The sequence below is a fragment of the Dryobates pubescens genome, chromosome 32 (genome assembly GCF_014839835.1).
Source record: "Dryobates pubescens isolate bDryPub1 chromosome 32, bDryPub1.pri, whole genome shotgun sequence".
Lineage (NCBI taxonomy): Eukaryota > Metazoa > Chordata > Aves > Piciformes > Picidae > Dryobates > Dryobates pubescens.
The window spans coordinates 4,484,988-4,502,537 of NC_071643.1; the positions used below are offsets into that span (position 1 = coordinate 4,484,988).

At 47.7% G+C, this 17,550-nt stretch overlaps 1 protein-coding gene across 3 annotated transcripts in view; it reads right to left on the reverse strand.

Moving 5' to 3' along the window:
- FGF12 (fibroblast growth factor 12) overlaps positions 1–17,550 on the reverse strand; it is a 306,990-nt gene that overhangs the window by 81,049 nt on the left and 208,391 nt on the right. For all 3 annotated transcript variants that reach the window (XM_054175619.1, XM_054175620.1, XM_054175618.1), the window contains one exon: positions 16,104–16,207. In XM_054175619.1, coding sequence (XP_054031594.1) covers positions 16,104–16,207 — 104 coding nt within the window. The remainder of the gene's footprint in view (positions 1–16,103; positions 16,208–17,550) is intronic.

The following is a 17,550-nucleotide window of genomic DNA, read 5'->3' on the forward strand; positions in this document are numbered from 1 at the left end:
TTCAGTCACATATCACTAGAATTCAGATCCCACCTATGGAATATGAAGTCATTTTCCACCAGATTCAACAGAAACACTTAGATTGTAACCCAGCGAGCCAGAATCGGATTCAGTGGCCTTCCTCCACAGCGTCCACCAGCCCAGACCTCACACTGAAAGGTCACTTCACCTCCTTCTGGCAGTATTTACAGAAAGACACTTTGGATCTCACCTCATGGCAAAACCCCAGTGATGATTTAGGAGCTTGCAATGAGCTTACTGAGAAAGAATGAAAGGATGGTCAAGGTCAACAGCCCCTACTGGAGTGCTATCAGTCTTGACATGTTCAGCGAACAAGGTTCTCGAGCAGCTGCCAAATCAGAGGCAAGCTGTATGCAGAGAGGCTGTGCTGGCCTTGCTGCAGGCTGTTATTTTGGTGCATTAGGCTGAGGACAGATTTGCAAAACCACTCGAGCAATTCGGACATTTGGTCCCCTTTGGAAGCAGCTCAGTGAAAGAGGTGGTGGAGAAGCACCGGCCCTGGCAGGGCTGGTTGCTAGAGCAGCTTCCTGCAGCGCAACCTGCAGCCACCCAGACGTCTCTTCCCTGCCAGCTGCCCACCCCCCCTCCTTGGTTTGTGCTGTGTCCACATGCCTTGCAGGTCTACATCCCAGCTGCTACCCAGCCATGCAGGTTTAACTAAACTGGCTGGTTTCAATCCTCACTTTTGGCTTCCCTTCAAAGATAAAAGACACATGTCAGACAATTCTTTCCCCAGCCATATCAGGTACCACCCATTGTATCCATAGCTGCCACAGTGAGCAGAATCTGATCGATGTCTTAATTCACTTAAGCCTCCCAAAACACTTGAAAGAGAATAATTATTTTCATGTCATCATTTCTTAACACAGGAAATCTGATTAGAATAATCCTGGCAAGGCAGAAGGTGATAAGCAAACAGAGAAGGTCAAAAAATGGTAGCTGTGAAGGAAGAAATTGATTCCCTCCAAAGGTGAATAATAAACTTTCTCAAATCACTTCTTGGGAAGAAACTCCTGGGCATGCAAGAAACTGCAATTAAAAGACTTCAATACATAGTCTCTGAGAGCTCCTTGCAAAAGTAAAGGTTTTGCATGCTCGAAAGTCTGAGCACCTTCTGCTTTCTTGGGTAAGAACTTCCTGGTAGAAAAGCAGGAGGAACTTCATCACCATGAGGGTCACAGAGCACTGGAACAGGCTGCCCAGCAAGGTTGTGGAGTCTCTCCTTCTCTGGAGACCTTCAAGCCCTGTCTGGATGTGTTCCTGTGCAACCTGTGCTGGATTCTATGGTCCTGCTCTGGCAGTGGGGATTGGACTCAATGATCTCCAGAGGTCCCTTCCAACCCCTAACGTTCTGTGATCCTGTGAGGAAGGGATGTACTGCGTGCCCAACACTCCTGAAAGATGGGGTTTAAATTGTCTGAAACTCCATGCCTTATGTTTCCACTGCAAATGATTTTCTTGCACAACCTGGCTCTTCAGCTCTCAGGGGCATCAGCACATTAGAACTGCTTCTTTCCAGAGCACTGCTGCAATCCAGAGCTTCTCGAGAGCTGTTTCCAATTCTCCACCTGCCATCTTGTGAAGCCAATATTGCAAACGGCCCCAGCTCCTTGGGTGGCTGAGAAAGAGATATTTGTGGAGCCCTGAGCAACTGCACTTGACATATGGTATTAAGATGTGCAGGGGAAGATGGCTGGCAGGCTACGACTCTCCTGTGGTTCTTTTGCCTGCTCCCATTATCCTCAATGAAGATTGCTAGGGACATAAATGCTGAGGAGCCAGAATGAGAGAAAGGGAGAAGCAAGCCCTGCCTACACAGCACACAGCTTTCAAAGCAAACTGATTTGCTTGACAGAAGCTACTACACAAACAAGTTGTGCTGCTGCTGCTGCTGCACTAATTCCTTGCAAAATCACAAAAGAAAGCTTGTGATTAAGGCAAAGAATCAGGATAAGGAAGAACAGAAGGCCTAATCCAGGCTCTACGCATGACCTTGGGCATGTCACGCCACAGTTTCCTTAACTATGTGATGAAGCTTCCCAGCATGAGTGGAAAATTATCTGAGAGCATGGAAAAGCCCAGGAGCAACTCATCAGTAAGTGACAGCAGAGCCTTTTTGGGGCCCACACAATTGCACAGGCTGGGTCCTGCATTGATAACAGCATCTGGGTGCTGCTGCCCTCAGAGATTAAAGTGACCCAGCACCACTCTGACCCAGCCTCCCAATAAAAGCTGGTGCTCAGCATGAACTCTTGCTCCTTCTCCTAATCCAGTAATGGCAGTTATCACCAGACTGCCCTGCTCAAGTACTACTGGAGACCTTCCCTTTGCTCTGTTACCTTCCAGCTCATCACAGTGTATGGTGGAATTTTCAGTTCTGCTACAGGCAGTAGATGTGAATCACAAACCAGGTGACAGGGTTCAGACTGGCAACAATCTCGAGTGCAACAGGGCCATAAGCATCATGACAGGGTTGGACAATCAGCAATTCACTCTTAGAGGTGCTGTATTTTTTTTTCCCCACTAAACAAAAGCTCACAGAAGTGACTCATGCAGTGATCCTCTGCTCTCTAGCTGGAGACACCTTTGGGTTCAGTGTCTCCAGGCTGCTTGTTAGGGCAGAGCACTGCATAACACTTGAGAAAAAGCAAAGGAGGACAAAGGGAAGTCCCTATGCAAGGTCTCACATTTTTTCCACACGAAGCCAGAGAAAAGTTGTGTCAGTTCTCAGACAGGTCTGCAAGTTGAGAAGCATTAAATGTAGTGGCGTTTTGGACGGCTTCCTATCACACCAGGTGTCTGTAGGGCATCTCCAGACATTCCCTGCAGACAAGATCCTGCTAAGCCTTTGTGTAAATGCAGATGGGTAGGCAGAAGCTAAGAAAGACAGAGCATCTGTGACACACACAAGACAGCACAGTCATTGCTGTTCAGCTATAGCTCCCAGAGCACACCTGGTAAAAAGAAGCATTTATTTCCAGCCAGAATACCCACAGCAGCATTAAGAAGATGGAAGCTGATTTGGACAAGCCAGTTTAACAGCTGTGAGCTTTTGCCCTCTAAGAACTAGGAAGACAACAACCAAACTTGTGGATCCTAACTGGAGCTGTCTGGTTGCACATCTGTACAACACTCTTCTCCTGAGCGGGCTGGATCCCTATCAGTGCGAGTCTGCTCTGCCCTGCTGGAAAGCAAGGTCCTCTCTGTGGCCAGCTACCCAACATGGGAACAGGCACAGTACAGATGAGAGGCTACTGGAAACAGTTGGTTTCATAGAATCATTGAATCAATAAGGTTGGAAAAGACCTCAAAGATCATTAAGTCCAACCTGTCACCCAACACCTCACAACTACTAAACCATGGCTCCAAGTACCACGTCCAATCCCCTCTTGAACACCTCCAGGGATGGTGACTCCACCACCTCCCTGGCCAGCACATCCCAATGGCTAACAACTCTCTCTGGGAAGAACTTTCTCCTCACCTCCAGCCTAAACCTCCCCTGGCACAGCTTGAGACTGTGTCCTCTTGCTCTGGTGCTGGGTGCCTGGGAGAAGAGACCAACCCCCTCCTGGCTACAACCTCTCTTCAGGTAGTTGTAGAGAGCAGTAAGGTCTCCCCTGAGCCTCCTCCAGGCTAAACAATCCTAGCTCCCCAACTGCAGATGGTGATGGGTCTCCTTGGCACCAAGCACAGCTCAAATTCGAAATCCATTAGCTCCACCAACAGTAGTTATCCAATGTCCAAAGGAAAGGGGGGGAACCCTCTCTGCAGTGCACACGAATCAGCTTACAGCAATATGAGACAACACGGCAAGTCCTCAAGCCAACAGCAAAGGGAAACAAGTCACTTTGAAAGGCACATGATGACTGGCACAAATGCTGCAGCAAGAATACCAAGAATTGCTCTTCTCAACCCCTGCCTGATGTGGAGAGACTCCTGCTGGGGACAGCAATAGCCCAGCATGGCCGCTGTGCTTGTGGGAATGTCAGAATCAGGCCAAGTCTTGCTCCTCAACTCACTTTGCACGTGCCCAGAAAGTTGGACGCTATCTTTCTCGGTGCCTCCTCACCTAACAGCCTTGTTCAAAATCCCTGAGGTTCTATTTTCTTCTCTTCCATTTCATGCTTACAGCGATTTAGTGGTGAAAAAGAAAAGGCTACGCAGGAGATTCATGCTGATTTCTATCTCAGAGGCTTTGGAGAGAAGCACACAATCTTCATCCACTTGCTGTAATTCCCCTGCAGTACTCCAGACAGCATCTGGAAACCTCTAAGATGTGCATGCAAATCCCAAGTGCTGCTATCAATAATGCATTTTGATGCACAGCTTTCAGAGGAGACGACCAAGGAAGCTTATTATAAAGAGAAGTCAATCCTTCTGTCTTCTCAGGAGGAAAGTGGTGAGGAGATAGGAACAGAGCATCATCTTGCCAGGTCTGATTTACATCAAAAGGGTGTTCACATTTCAGAAAGCTTTTAGCATGGGGCTCATACCTAGGTGTGTATTTGGAGGATTGGAGAGCACACTGAGAATATCAAAAGACTTGCAACTTCATGGGATTCAGCTGACTTATAGAAAAGAGCTGCATGAAAGGCTGCCATTGCTTCCAAAGCACAGCTTCTCAGATGCCATCAGTATGGTGGGGCACCCTCCTCGTCTCTTTATTGCCACCTTGGTGGCTGAGATGTCAGACCACCAAATTAACCTCTGACTCCTGTGTGCTTGTGAGGGATGTATTGATTTCAGAGAGGGACAATTAACTTAATGGTGTTTAAAAGTTTGAGGACTTATTAAGGCTTTGCCACAGAAGAGTAGCCGCCTCCACACCACAAAGGATGCAATCTGCAGTTCATTAGCAGGGAAGAAGATCCCCTTTTTAATCAAGCCAAAGCTGCAGGGAAGGCCACACGCATAACTTTACATTGATGATGAATCCCACAGTCTGGGGAAGTCATCTGAAGCACAGAAGTGAAATGAATAAAACAGCATTTAAGGGAAAAGGATGACAGCAAGGAGCTGAGTGGCAGAAGCTGTCGGGAGGTGTAACTAAAGAACAGCAAAATTGCAAGTAAGTGAAATGAGTCACAAGAATAAAAGGTCAAGCATGTAACCTAGCTGCAGGCAGAAAGGTGATGATAGACCATAAAGACACTAATAGGTACCACTCAAACCATGATTACTTAGTTTTCTAGTCCCCTAAGAAGTCTACAGATAATTTCTAGCGCAGCAGAGATAGTTTCCTTTACGCTCGGAAAATAAGGGATGTGCTGTGAGTCTGAACCATCTCTGCTCTGAAACCATTCCACCTGGGCTCAGCCTCCAGCAAAGTGGAGAGCACAGAAGAGGCCATGACCGAACTACTGGAATCACAGACTCAGTAAGGTTGGAAAAGACCTCTAAGATCATCAAGTCTAACCCTCAACCCAACACTACCTCGACCACTAAACCACGTCCCGAAGTGCAATGTCCGCACGTTTTTTGAAGACCTCCAGGGATGGTGACTCTACCACTTCCCTGGGCAGCCTGTTCCAGTGCCTGACCACTCTTTCAGTAAAGAAATTTTTCCTAATAGCCAACCTTAACCTCCCCTGGCACAACTTCTGGCCATTTCCTCTTGTCCTATCGCTAGGTACTTGAGAGAAGAAACCATCACCCCCCTTCTCTCCACCCTCCTTTCGGGGAGCTGTAAAGATCAATAAGGTCTCCCCTCAGCCTTCTCCTCTACAGATTAAACAATCTCAGTTCCCTCAACCACTCCTCACCAGCCCTGTTCTCCAGACTCCTCACCAGCTTCATTGCCCTTCTCTGGACACACTCCAGCACCTCAATGTCTCTTTTACATTGTGGCACCCAGAAATGAACACAGTACTCAAGCTGCAGCCTCAGCAGTACAGCCAAGCGCAGGGGCAAGATCAGCTCCCTCCTTCTACTGGACACTCTATTTTTGATGTAGGCCAGGATGCTGTTTACCTTCTTGGCCACCTGGGCACACTGCTGGCTCATGGTCAGGTATTCTCCAAACCCATCTTCTCATCCTAAACCTGGGCACACTGCTGGCTCATGGTCAGGTATTCTCCAAACCCATCTTCTCATCCTATACCAGGGCACACTGCTGGCTCATGGTCAGGTATTCTCCAAACCCATCTTCTCATCCTAAACCTGGGCACACTGCTGGCTCATGGTCAGGTATTCTCCAAACCCATCTTCTCATCCTATACCTGGGCACACTGCTGGTTCATGGTCAGGTATTCTCCAAACCCATCTTCTCATCCTATACCTGGGCACACTGCTGGCTCATGGTCAGGTATCCTCCAAATCCATTTTCTCATAATCCTACACCCATGACCATGGCCCTCCACTCTCACCCCCATTGTGCCATATTGGGCCATTAGGTTCCATGTGGCCTGGAGTGGTGATGGCTGCTGTGAGGCTGGGCACCCCAGGGCCACTTACCCCCGACTGCCCCTCAGCCACTCCGCAAGCAGTAAGTGAGCTTTGTGCGTCCATCTGAGCTCAAGCCCCTGCAGAGGGTCAGGGACATTGGTTGAACTGACTCACTCTGCAGGGGCTTTTGGATGTTTGTCAGCACGGGGTTCATGTTAAAATAAAGCTTCTACTGGTAATGACTACACCATTGTGTCACCACTCTGCCAAGGATCCCTAAAGAACCTTCCTGTCCCCATAGCGTTAGGTGACCGCATCTCAAAACTGTCTGGGTCCCATCCTAGAGCCTCCTGTACTGATTCAGAGGAGGGGGGGAAGGGGGGAAAAATAAATAACAAAAAGGTCCTACAGCAGACATTCATTCATTCAAAACTTCTAAGTCAGATAATGTAATTAAACACTTCAGTAAACAGATCTAAAACTCAAAACGCTTCCCCTCCAGGTTGATGTTTTCAGCCTTCCAGGTGGCCCTGTCATGTTTCTGAAAGCATGTCAGCCTGTGTCAGCAGGTGAAGTGGGGAGGGAAGGATAGGCTCTGCCTCTGATAGCTGCTGCTTTTTGGACAACCCTAAACCTGCTGTCAGAAGGCCAGAACTGCTCTCAACCTCAGCCAGTGTGTACAGAGGATAGACCTTGCAGGGCTTCTTTGGTGCATCTCGGATACCGTGTGGCCACATGCAAGGACCAGGCATGGTTTAGGAGGCCCTGGAGTGGGTCCAAAGCTGTGTCCTGCCTGCCAGCTTTGCTGCCAGGATGCCTGTAGGCAATGCTGCTGGCAAGGTGCCCCTCTGCTCCTTGCTGCTTGCGCACAGATTGCAGGCTCCCTGGCACAAGCGGGCCGCCCATCCCACGCGCTCTGCAGAGCTGAGCACGCTGTCAGCAGGCAACACAGCACAGCAGAGACTGCCTGCCACTAGTACGAACCAGATCCCTCCCAACCCACTCTTGGTTTCACAGATGACTTATTCACAAAGGGAGAAGTTGGGCTGATCTGGAGTTTTCCTTGAAGTAAAGGACAGCTCTTCCAGAAAACACACCAGGAGAGGCAACTGCAAGCAGCTGGTAATCCCCAGGGCATGCGTCCTTGGGGCAGGAGAGAGCAGGGAGCGTAGAGCTGCCAAAGCATCACGGTGCAGTTTCAGTGCTTTGTTGAACTAGACCTTGTCTAAGCACATCTCAGGCCAGGTTTGCAACTCCCACCAAACACATTTACTCCACCAACTTCAGGAGTGCTCCAGTGAGGCACCCTGCCATGTAACTCTAGCTATGAGGCTTGAACTCAGTTCCTGTGAGTCAGAGACTTCAAAAACATTCGTTTTGCTCTGCAATTGTTTAGTCAGGAGAGTACCTTTCAGAGCAAAGCATGGACAGCCCAGGCTCCCATCCAGGCCTTTCCACTGCATAACCCAATGATTCAGCCAGCCTGGCTTGAAATAGCCCAGCTGCTTTGAATCTCTCTTGTCTTCCCTCAGAAAATTGCATTACAGCTCGACAACACTCTCCATTTTTAAAGCTTACTATCACTTGGATCCCAGTTATAGTTACATGCACACAGTCAGCAAGCTTTTTCCTTGGGTTTCTTAGCCTGTGACTGTTGTATCTCCTGCTTTTGCCTCCAGAGCCATTTGTCACTGCTTGGCAAACGTGGACTCATTCACCAGTTTCACAGAATGGTCTAGGTTGGAAGGGACCTCCAAAGGTCATCCAGTCCAACCCCCTCTGCAGTATGCAGGGGCATCCTCAACTAGATCAGGCTGCCCAGAGCCCAGTTGAGCCTCATCTTGCATATCTCCAGGGATGGGGCCCCAATATTTCCAGACAGTTTTATCCATTCTGTATTTTGAGTTTGCTGCAGTCAGAAAGGAGTTCTCAATCGCTTCACTAACACCAACACCTGACTTCAGCCAAGCAGGTCCTCACTCAAAGCACTCCTCATTTCTTTTCATGCCAAACAAAGTCCTGGACCCAAGGAGGGCAGGATGTGTCCTCACACTATAACAACAACTACAGAAAATCACTAATAGTCCCACTGTCACCATTAATGTGCTGGAGTTTTGTCTAGGTTTACCTTGTGGAAAAGACAATGGCACTATGTATGGACAAACACGAGATAAATGGCAGTAAAACCAAGCAAAACAGGCTGGAGGTTTAAAGCAAAATATTAGCCCAGGGAGACAGCTTAGTTGCTGGCTTCTCCTGCGGGATGGAAAAGGGAAGGCAATGAAAGGGATATAGCAACATCATGACAGGGCAACATCACTCTCCAGAGCAACATTGTGGAGCCAGTTTTTGGTTCTTGCTGGTGGGGATGAATGCTGCACTAGCATATCATTTCTGCTAACTGGGGGCTTCCCTGAACACTGTCCTATCCTCTGTCTAGACACTTCCTAGAGTTGCCTTCCAAAATCCAACTCAAACACTGTATTGTCCCTGACCATTCTGCTTTAATCTCCTCATTTCCCCTGCACTTGTTAATTGCTTACACACAACACACAGGAGAAAAATGGACAAGCTCTATGCAACACTACTACTGCTTAGTACCTGCTCCAAAACCCACCTGCTTATCTAAGGCTCTGCTTGTACATTTGGCCTCAAGGACATCAGCAGAAGGAATGCTGTGCAGAAGATGGCAGCTACTATTCATCTCTGCAATTTCTGCTCTTGCCTTCCTCACAATTTAAAAACCACCTCTTTCTTCTCCCTGGTGTTTTACCTTCCCTTCCCCTTTCACACATTAAGGAAGTCAGGTGGGATCAAAGTGCTCAACCAAAACCTAAATGTTGTCTGATTTTATTAGGAGCAGTAAAGCAACACAAACCACTTTGAGGGCCTTTCAAAATGGGAATCTGTAACGTTTCTTCTGGGAAATATCAAAATGAGATGAATCAGCACCACTGCAGCATTTCCCCCCTCTTTTCTTCCAAAATGAAATTTCAGAAGAGATCACAATGCATCCAAACATTCACAGCCCACTGCTCCCAAAGGGGAATCTCCCCTCCCTGCTCCTTCAGCTGGCATTAGGTGAACCGCTGCACACTCCTAAAAACCCTGAACCACCAAGGCTAAGAGAAGACCCTTCTTATTGGAGCATACTTATTCCTTATAATTTGCACTGCTATCATGTAAGACAAGCAAGAGCCAGCCAGGAAAACAAGATTAGGTCCTGCTGTTATTGATTTTGTCCTCTGAACCATCTCGTTTGAATACACAAATGCTAAGTCCAACCTAACTCATTCCAGACATTGATACAAGGTGCAGAGCAGCACCCCCTCTATGGGAGCCCCACCATGGTGCTGTGCAAGGGAAGTTCAAGGAGAAAAAGTCCCTCAAGAAGATGCCAGATAGGAAACCTGCCCAAGAAGAAAGCTCCAGTATGGTACTGTCCTGGCTCTCCTCACCCAGCTGGCGTGGGCCAGCACTGGTCCTGCCTGACCAGCACCAGTCACACACAGGACGGGGAAGCTCTCTCTGCTGGAGTGAAAGGAAAGCTAAGTGCTGAAGAACTCCTGAGGGCCACTGAATGCAACATGAGCAGCAGAACCTCACCTAGGGAAAAGGCACCACTTTGCTCTTGATAACCACATTTACAAGTTCACCTGCTACAAAGGTGGCATGTCAGGGTGCCTTTCAGGAACACTGGATGCAAGGCAGGAATTTGCTCCCAGGGGCTGGCTCTCCTCAGCACAGCTGCTTCCCTGAGCATCCATTTTGTTCCCTCTATATTTATTAATAAGCCAGGGGACAAGAGGAGTTTAACATCTCCCAGTTAATGCCTTCATTCAACAAGCCCCTTTATAGAGCCAGTGAAAAAGAGTGGATACTCTGGAGGGAAATTAAAAGCACATTACATTGAATTCCTGCTACGCTTTGCCTTTGGAGACATTTCTCCCTCTCCACTGACCTGGCTCCCTAATGAGGCATGTAAACTAGGGAATCCCCCCAGCAAGTGTGCTTGCTTGCAAAGTTTGCAGAAGGCAGATGTCCAGGCTACCTACCTGGCCTATCTGTACTTCTGCCACTGGAGGTCAAATAGGAGTTTAAAGAATGGCATTGGCAGGAGCAGGTTTAACACCCCAAGTCTATTAGGGGAGAGAATGCAGCATTATCGATTCCAGCCTCTGACCTTGAAAAGGCATAAACAAGAGAGCAGCAGCCCTCCAAGAGTTGTAGCAAAATAGTTACAGCATTGCAAGCAGATTAAAAGCCACAGTTAATAAACATACTTCCCCAGATGCTTGTTTGTTATTATGCAAGACATGTTTATTATGCAAAATGATGAAGCAGAAAAAAAGGAACTGCAAAGACACGCTGAGCTCTTAACGTGACTTGGGTTCCTTCAACGCTGCTTAGGTTCTTTTTCCTGGTTGTTGTTGTTGTGCATAATCATCCCCCTTATTAGCAGGAATCTTTGAAGTGATTCAAGCTCCAATTTCACCGTTTCAAACTCGCAGGTTTGCACTGTAAAACCTTAGTGAGCTCTCATAAGCGACCCAATTTCCCCCCACCACCACCCTCTGCATTCTGTGTCTCTGCTAGGATTTTCTCAGCCTTTCCAATAAATTATGTATCACCATTTGCCATTTCAAAACTAATTAGAACTCCAGTTGAACAACAAGGAATATCTGAGAGTAGTGCATTTTAGAAGAGAAGTGTTATGCACTTGGGGCAAAACCAATCCCAGCTGTAATGCCACTGAATTATACATTTCGTTGTATTGAGAGCTGTACCCAGAGTGATTAGGTAAGGCCTGTGGAGGCTCTACAACCTCATGATGAGCACCTGCTCCAGGAGATCCAGCCTGAGAGGCAAAACACTTTGCAGGCACTCCTTTCCCCATGCCCCCGTGAGTTGTTGCAGCAGGGACAACGGAGAGAAAATTGGGTTGTGCAGTCTCCCTCTCTGGACATATTCCAAACCCACCTGGATGTGTTCCTGTGTGCTCCTGCTCTGGCAGGGGTGCTGGACTAGATGATCTCTAGAGCTCCCTTACAACCCCTAACATTCTGTGAGAGAAACTTCACAAAGAAAGGCTCACCAGAGTGGGAAATAATTAGGTGGTGGAACTTTTAACTCCAGACAGAGGCAGGAGAGCATGTTCTGTTTCTTCTCCCATTATGATTAGGCTGTAAACTCACTGGAGCAAGATGTACCTCATCATTCTGCACTTCCCTCTCCTCTGCAAAAACCAGCTTTGGGTCTCAGCTTCCCAAGCACAGGTAATACCCACTGCCCTTCATTAATTCCCTGCATTTTTACTTTGGCATAACATGCTAACAGCAGATCCTCACTTGAATGGTGTCACTCCCCTGAGCAGGTACTGACAAAAGCCTTTGGGGAATTTACAGCTACCCTGTTTACAAGAAATCAAATGGGAACACACCAATGACTGTACAAACTTCTTAAGAAGACAGTGTCTTGTATTCTCCTGTCTATAAACCCAGGTGCCTCAGACCAAGACCCGATTTTCTTTCCTACTAAGCACCTAATTCCTCAGCAGACCTGAGGTAGAAATAGAAAAACCCCAAAGTTCAAGTATCTGGTGTAAGCAAACAATGCACAAAAGTCATAACAACTGCTTCCCAAAGCATCTAACACATGCAGAAGCTGGCTAGGGATCTATGGTCAGCTTCAATCAAGCAACCCAACCCCACACTGTCCCTATCCATCCCTAACCGAGCAAAAGGGATGAGGAAACTCATTGCTAAAGCTATCAAAGCAGCTGAGCACATAGGAGGGCCTGGAATGTTTCTGCAAAGAACCTTCTCACCATGTATAGCTTTGGAGGACCCCATTGGGCTCTCCTTTTGGGCTGACTTTTGCCAAAGGCTGGTTATTCCCAACCCATTCATTCAACAGCCCATTGGCCCAAACTCAGAAGAAACTGCATGAAGCATCCCTGAGCCCAGGCTGATAATAGCCTCTGGCTTGATCCAGGGCAGATGATGTCAGCCCAAGCATCATCTGACACACACACAGATTAAATATCACCAAAAAGAAGCCAACCACCAACACATCAAAACAAACCCACAGCCATGATGTGCTCAGTTACAATCTGGGCTCGAGCAGAGGAAAAAAAACCAAACCAATCCAACACCCATTTCCCTGAATGGCTCCATTTGGTCTGACAGCAGTCCTGGCCTTGACGGTGTTCTAAGAAGTCCCAGCAGTGCTAGGCCTGGGATGGACAACAGAGGAGGGAGCCAAGCAGCAAAACAAGTCCATTCATCAATGGATCTGCATGAGTGAGCAACATCTATGGGGAATATTTACCCTTCTTCTCAGAAATCCCTCAGAAGAGGAGAGTGAAAAAAACAGGTACAGACAACACCAAAGGAAACAGGCTCAAGACAGAGAGAATCCATATTCCAGGGTCTGCTAAAGCAAAGGAACAGGGATGATGTGTCCTTTGGCACAGGCAGCAGCCAGGTTCAGGTGGTGCAGATGGGGGCTCTGCTTGCCTCACAGAGAGGAAAAGACTGTCAAGTCCTGTCCAAAGCAATTCCCCAGCACAGCCTATGAGATTGATACAGTTGTTCCAAATGTTGGCTTGGAGTGGGAGCCTGGCCCCCCCAGAAATCTTCAGTATCCAAAGAAGACTGCTTGAACAGGCTGAGGTGTTCTCAGCCACATCCACTTCTCTTATAGGACCCTAGGTCTCATCCCTTGTCTTTGATGCTATGAGTAGCTTGATCCACACCCTCTGCTCCTAACAGGCTTTACCCACAAATTTCCCTTTATCTTGCCTTGGGGTCTGCTCACAGTGAATCAATTGATTTACTGCAGCAAGACAGGAACATTGCTGCCAATCAATACAAGAAGAAAATATTGCCTAGCAAGTTCCATCTCCCTAGACCAAAGATGGGCCAGTAGCAGCCCTTTATTGCAAGGGGAAACCTTGCATCATGAAATGACATAGCCATGACATAGTTATTTCACTGTGAGGGTGACAGAACACTGGAACAGGCTGCCCGGGGGGCTGTGGAGTCTCCCTCTCTGGAGATATTCAAGACCCACCTGGATGAGTTCCTGTGTGATCTGGTATAGGTGATCCTGCTCTGGCAGGGGGTTGGACTGGATGATCTCTTCAGGTCCCTTCCAGCCCCTGACATTCTGTGATGAAGTGAACAGTTTAACTCTTACTGAGCTGAATGCCATCGAGCTGCTGCATGTCATGAGCACCACCAGCCATTGTGCTGCATCCACAGCTTTCCATGATTAGTTTTCCTACTTAAGACAAACACACTTGCTGGGAATAAGCAGGCCCCATTAAACCACCTTTATTTGAATCCATGTACTACCTGGTGCCTTTTAGGATACCTTATATGACTACCAGATGTGTCTTCTGGACACATGGTCCTCCTGCCACCCACCTTCTCTTGGTATGTCCTTCCCACCCTCTCTATTCTCACTACTGCTATACAGATACACTTTTCCTCTGCATTGCCTCTAATCTCTCAGCTGCCAAATATGGTGTTTCCAACCTACTCCATTTCTTCTTCTGCCTGAACCCCACACCTTTCCTTTCTTTGCACAATTTGTTCAGACGATGCTGGCCCCTCACTGCTCCAGAAAGACCCCTGTGATGGGGTATGCCCATCCTGGAAGCAGAGGGGGAGGGCTTGTGAGAGTTTTTGCCCTCCCTGGAGTGTGTTTTCTCCCTGGGAAACTGACTTAGTCTGTTCCACTCCCCCCCTGTCCTGTCCAGCAGGGGTATAAAGGGGAGGATGTTGCAGCCATTGCTCTCTTCCTCCTGCCTCTCAGGGACAAAAGAGAGTTGCTGCTGGCTTGCTGCTTCTCTGCCATGTGGTCCTCCCTGCTGCTTCCACACTTTGCAAAGGACTGCTTTTGTATTTCGTATTTCTTTCTTTTCCCATCCATCCTTGCTCCCTACCCTTGTGAACCCTGCCTGTTATTGTTACATACATATATATATGTATGTTTTATATATGTATACACAGAGAGAGAGAGAGGGGGAGAGAGAGAGGGAGATACTGTTTAAAGAAAATCCTTCACCTGTCTACTTCCAAGCCAAACCCAAATGATTTCTTGGTGGATTTGCTCCTTCCCCTTCTTTTCCTCTCTATTGGAAAAGAGGAGAGGGGAGCGGGGGAGGGATTCTCAGCCTGGCCCCCCTCTGAGCTCTTAAGACTCAAACCACCACAACCCCTCTAGTCTGCATGTGGCTCTGTGACACACACACTGTTTCCTTGCAGGACACCAGTGGTACAACGAGTCCCATCACAGGGCCAGGAGCCTTTATGCCCAGCACTGCACAAACCCAGGGCAGGACATCAGTTTGGAGTTTGAGCCTAGAGGGAAGCACGCATGAGAACTCGCTACCACACCATGCTTAGTATTACCTTAAGGACTCTGATAGCTTACAAAAAGGGGAAGCTTTCATTGTTAGTAAACCAGTGTAATTTATTTAGAAGCAGTCATTTATGTTTACTGGGCTATGAAAGAACAGGAAGCGTCTGGCATCCACAGAGATCCAGATTGATCTCTCTGTCTCTTCTTGACAAGCAGCCAGTTTTGAGACCTACCTTGCCAGGCATACTAACACATCCACTTGCTGCCTTCTACCCTGAGTCACTGGGAGAGACAGAGCTTTGTTACCTCCCAAGTTAAAGGGGGAAATCTCAACCACATAAACACTCTTAAAACTGACCAGGAACAGAGATAGGGAAAAAACCTGTGTGTGAGCAGCTCAAAGTCTTGTCCTGCCAGTGGTCCTACCTGCAGTCTCATGAATGTTTTCAAAGCAAAGTCAATGCCTAGACAAGAGCAGAACTGCTGCACTGTAAATTTACACAAAGGCAGATGAGATTAGAATCTCAGCTATACACTTTAAAGATATCATAACCACAGAAATGAGAAGTGCATTATTAACCATCACTTTTTACTATGGAGGCCTAGAGGAAAGTTATTTGAGGCATAAAATACCCCTGCAAAGGGCTGCCATATTTAATAAATCACTGAATCAATTATTCACTGTGAAAATCAATTACTTACTTCAAATGAGAATCTTATGAATAACCTCATGCCCTTTCATGCCATCTAAGAAAGTTATAGGGGAATTAAGTCAGTAAAAAAAAAAAACCAAGAAGCCTCACTTCTCTTTTGTGTGCATTAAAAGGACCACACAGATACAGGGAAGCTCTGTTCCACTGAATCACCCTGCCAACAGAAACCTCCAGAACCACTTCAGTGAAGTCAGGGTGCTGCTGTGGATTCATACTGCAGTCAGAAGTAGAGTATCACCCGTTGGGGTACCACCTATGGTCAGTTAGCCAGAAGGAATTCCCTTCAGCCCAAGTCATTTCACAAATGTGGAACCAGGCTATAACCAAGCCAACCATGCAAGCTCCTCCACAACGTGACCCACATTAAGTGATTACTCACAAGTGTATCTCCACAGATAAGGAGACATTGCCACCAATCTCTGTGCCACCAATCTCTCACCCTTCCAAGTGAATATTGCATGCACCTGCAGCACCTCCCCCCTGCTTCTCTTTTGAACAGGTTGCTGAAATGTGACCATTTTCAGACAAAAGAAAGCTGTCACTCCCAAAGCAGCCTCTTCCCTCCCACATACAAACCCAAAGCACCCCAGGAACCCAACAGGGCAAAGTACTTACTGAGCTGTAGAGATATCCCTCAGCGTTCATGGCAACGTACAAACCTGCCTTCACCCCTTGGATTGCCACCACGCGAAGACCCACAGGAATAAGGTTGAAAAGGGCTGTGCAAGGCAAAGGAAAACAAAGGTTATGGAGGCATTACCCTGCTGCTTCTTCATAGAATCAATAGGGTTGGAAGAGACCTCAAAGATCATCAAGTCCAACCTGTCACCCAACACCTCAAAACCATGGCACCAAGCGCCATGTCCAATCCCCTCTTGAACACCTCCAGGGATGGGGACTCCACCACCTCCCTGGGCAGCACATCCCAATGGCTAACAACTCTCTCTGGGAAGAAATTTCTCCTCACCTCCAGCCTAAACTTCCCCTGGTGCAGCTTGAGACCATGTCCCGTGGCCAGCCAGCCCACCTCACTCTTGACTCTTAACAAGAGACACTGAACTATAGAATCATAGAATTGTTAGGGTTGGAAGGGACCTCAAGGCTCAGCCAGTCCCAACAACCCTGCCATGGGCAGGGACACCTCACACTACAGCAGGCTGCTCACAGCCACATCCAGCCTGGCCTTAAAAGCCTCCAGGGATGAGGCTTCCACCACCTCCCTGGGCAACCTCTCACCACCCTCACGGGGAAGAACTTCTTCCTAACATCCAATCTGAATCTACCCATTTCTGTTTTATTCCACTCCCCCTAGTCCCATCACTACTTGACACCCTAACTGCAATCAAAAGTCCTGCTTCCAGCTACAGGAAATGCCTGCAGCTGTGGGGTTATGGTTGAAATTTTGAGAAGCACTGAATGTGGCTGTCTCCCAGAAGCTTTCATGCACCCAACAGTCTGTCTCATCACCGTCTTTGCAATGCCAAGGGCTCATGTGTGCACTCAGGCTAGCACATCTCAACAGCTTTCTGTAGGCCAGCTGAGCTGTGGTAACTGCACATGCACCCATCTTTGCCCATGGCAGATGCACTGACACAACAGTTTAGTTCCTTCTGAAACAGATTTAAGCCTAGTCACACTTTCTTGCATTTGCCATATGCTGAAGTAGTCTACAGATAGCGACCCTGGCCAGAAGGATGCAAATTAACTTGACCCTGTGTCTGCCTCTGTGGTCTTTGCTGTCAAGGGAATGAAGAAACTCAAGAAGAGAAAGTTCTCCGCTCCAGAACATCAGCACTGCTCCTCACTCAGAAGCAGTGCTAGGTAAGATGCTAGAGAGGACTTTTCAACACTCAATTTTTACTGCAATCTTATTGATGAAAGCATAGCAACCACTTCCTCCCAATAAATTACCCATACTGCTTGGTTCCAAACAGACCCTGCATCTGGGGAAGAGAAGACTGAGAGGGGATTTAACAAATGTTTATAAATAGCTGAGGGCTGGGGGTCAAGAGGGAGGGGACAGGCTCTGCTCATTGGCACCCTGTGATAGGACAAGGAGCAA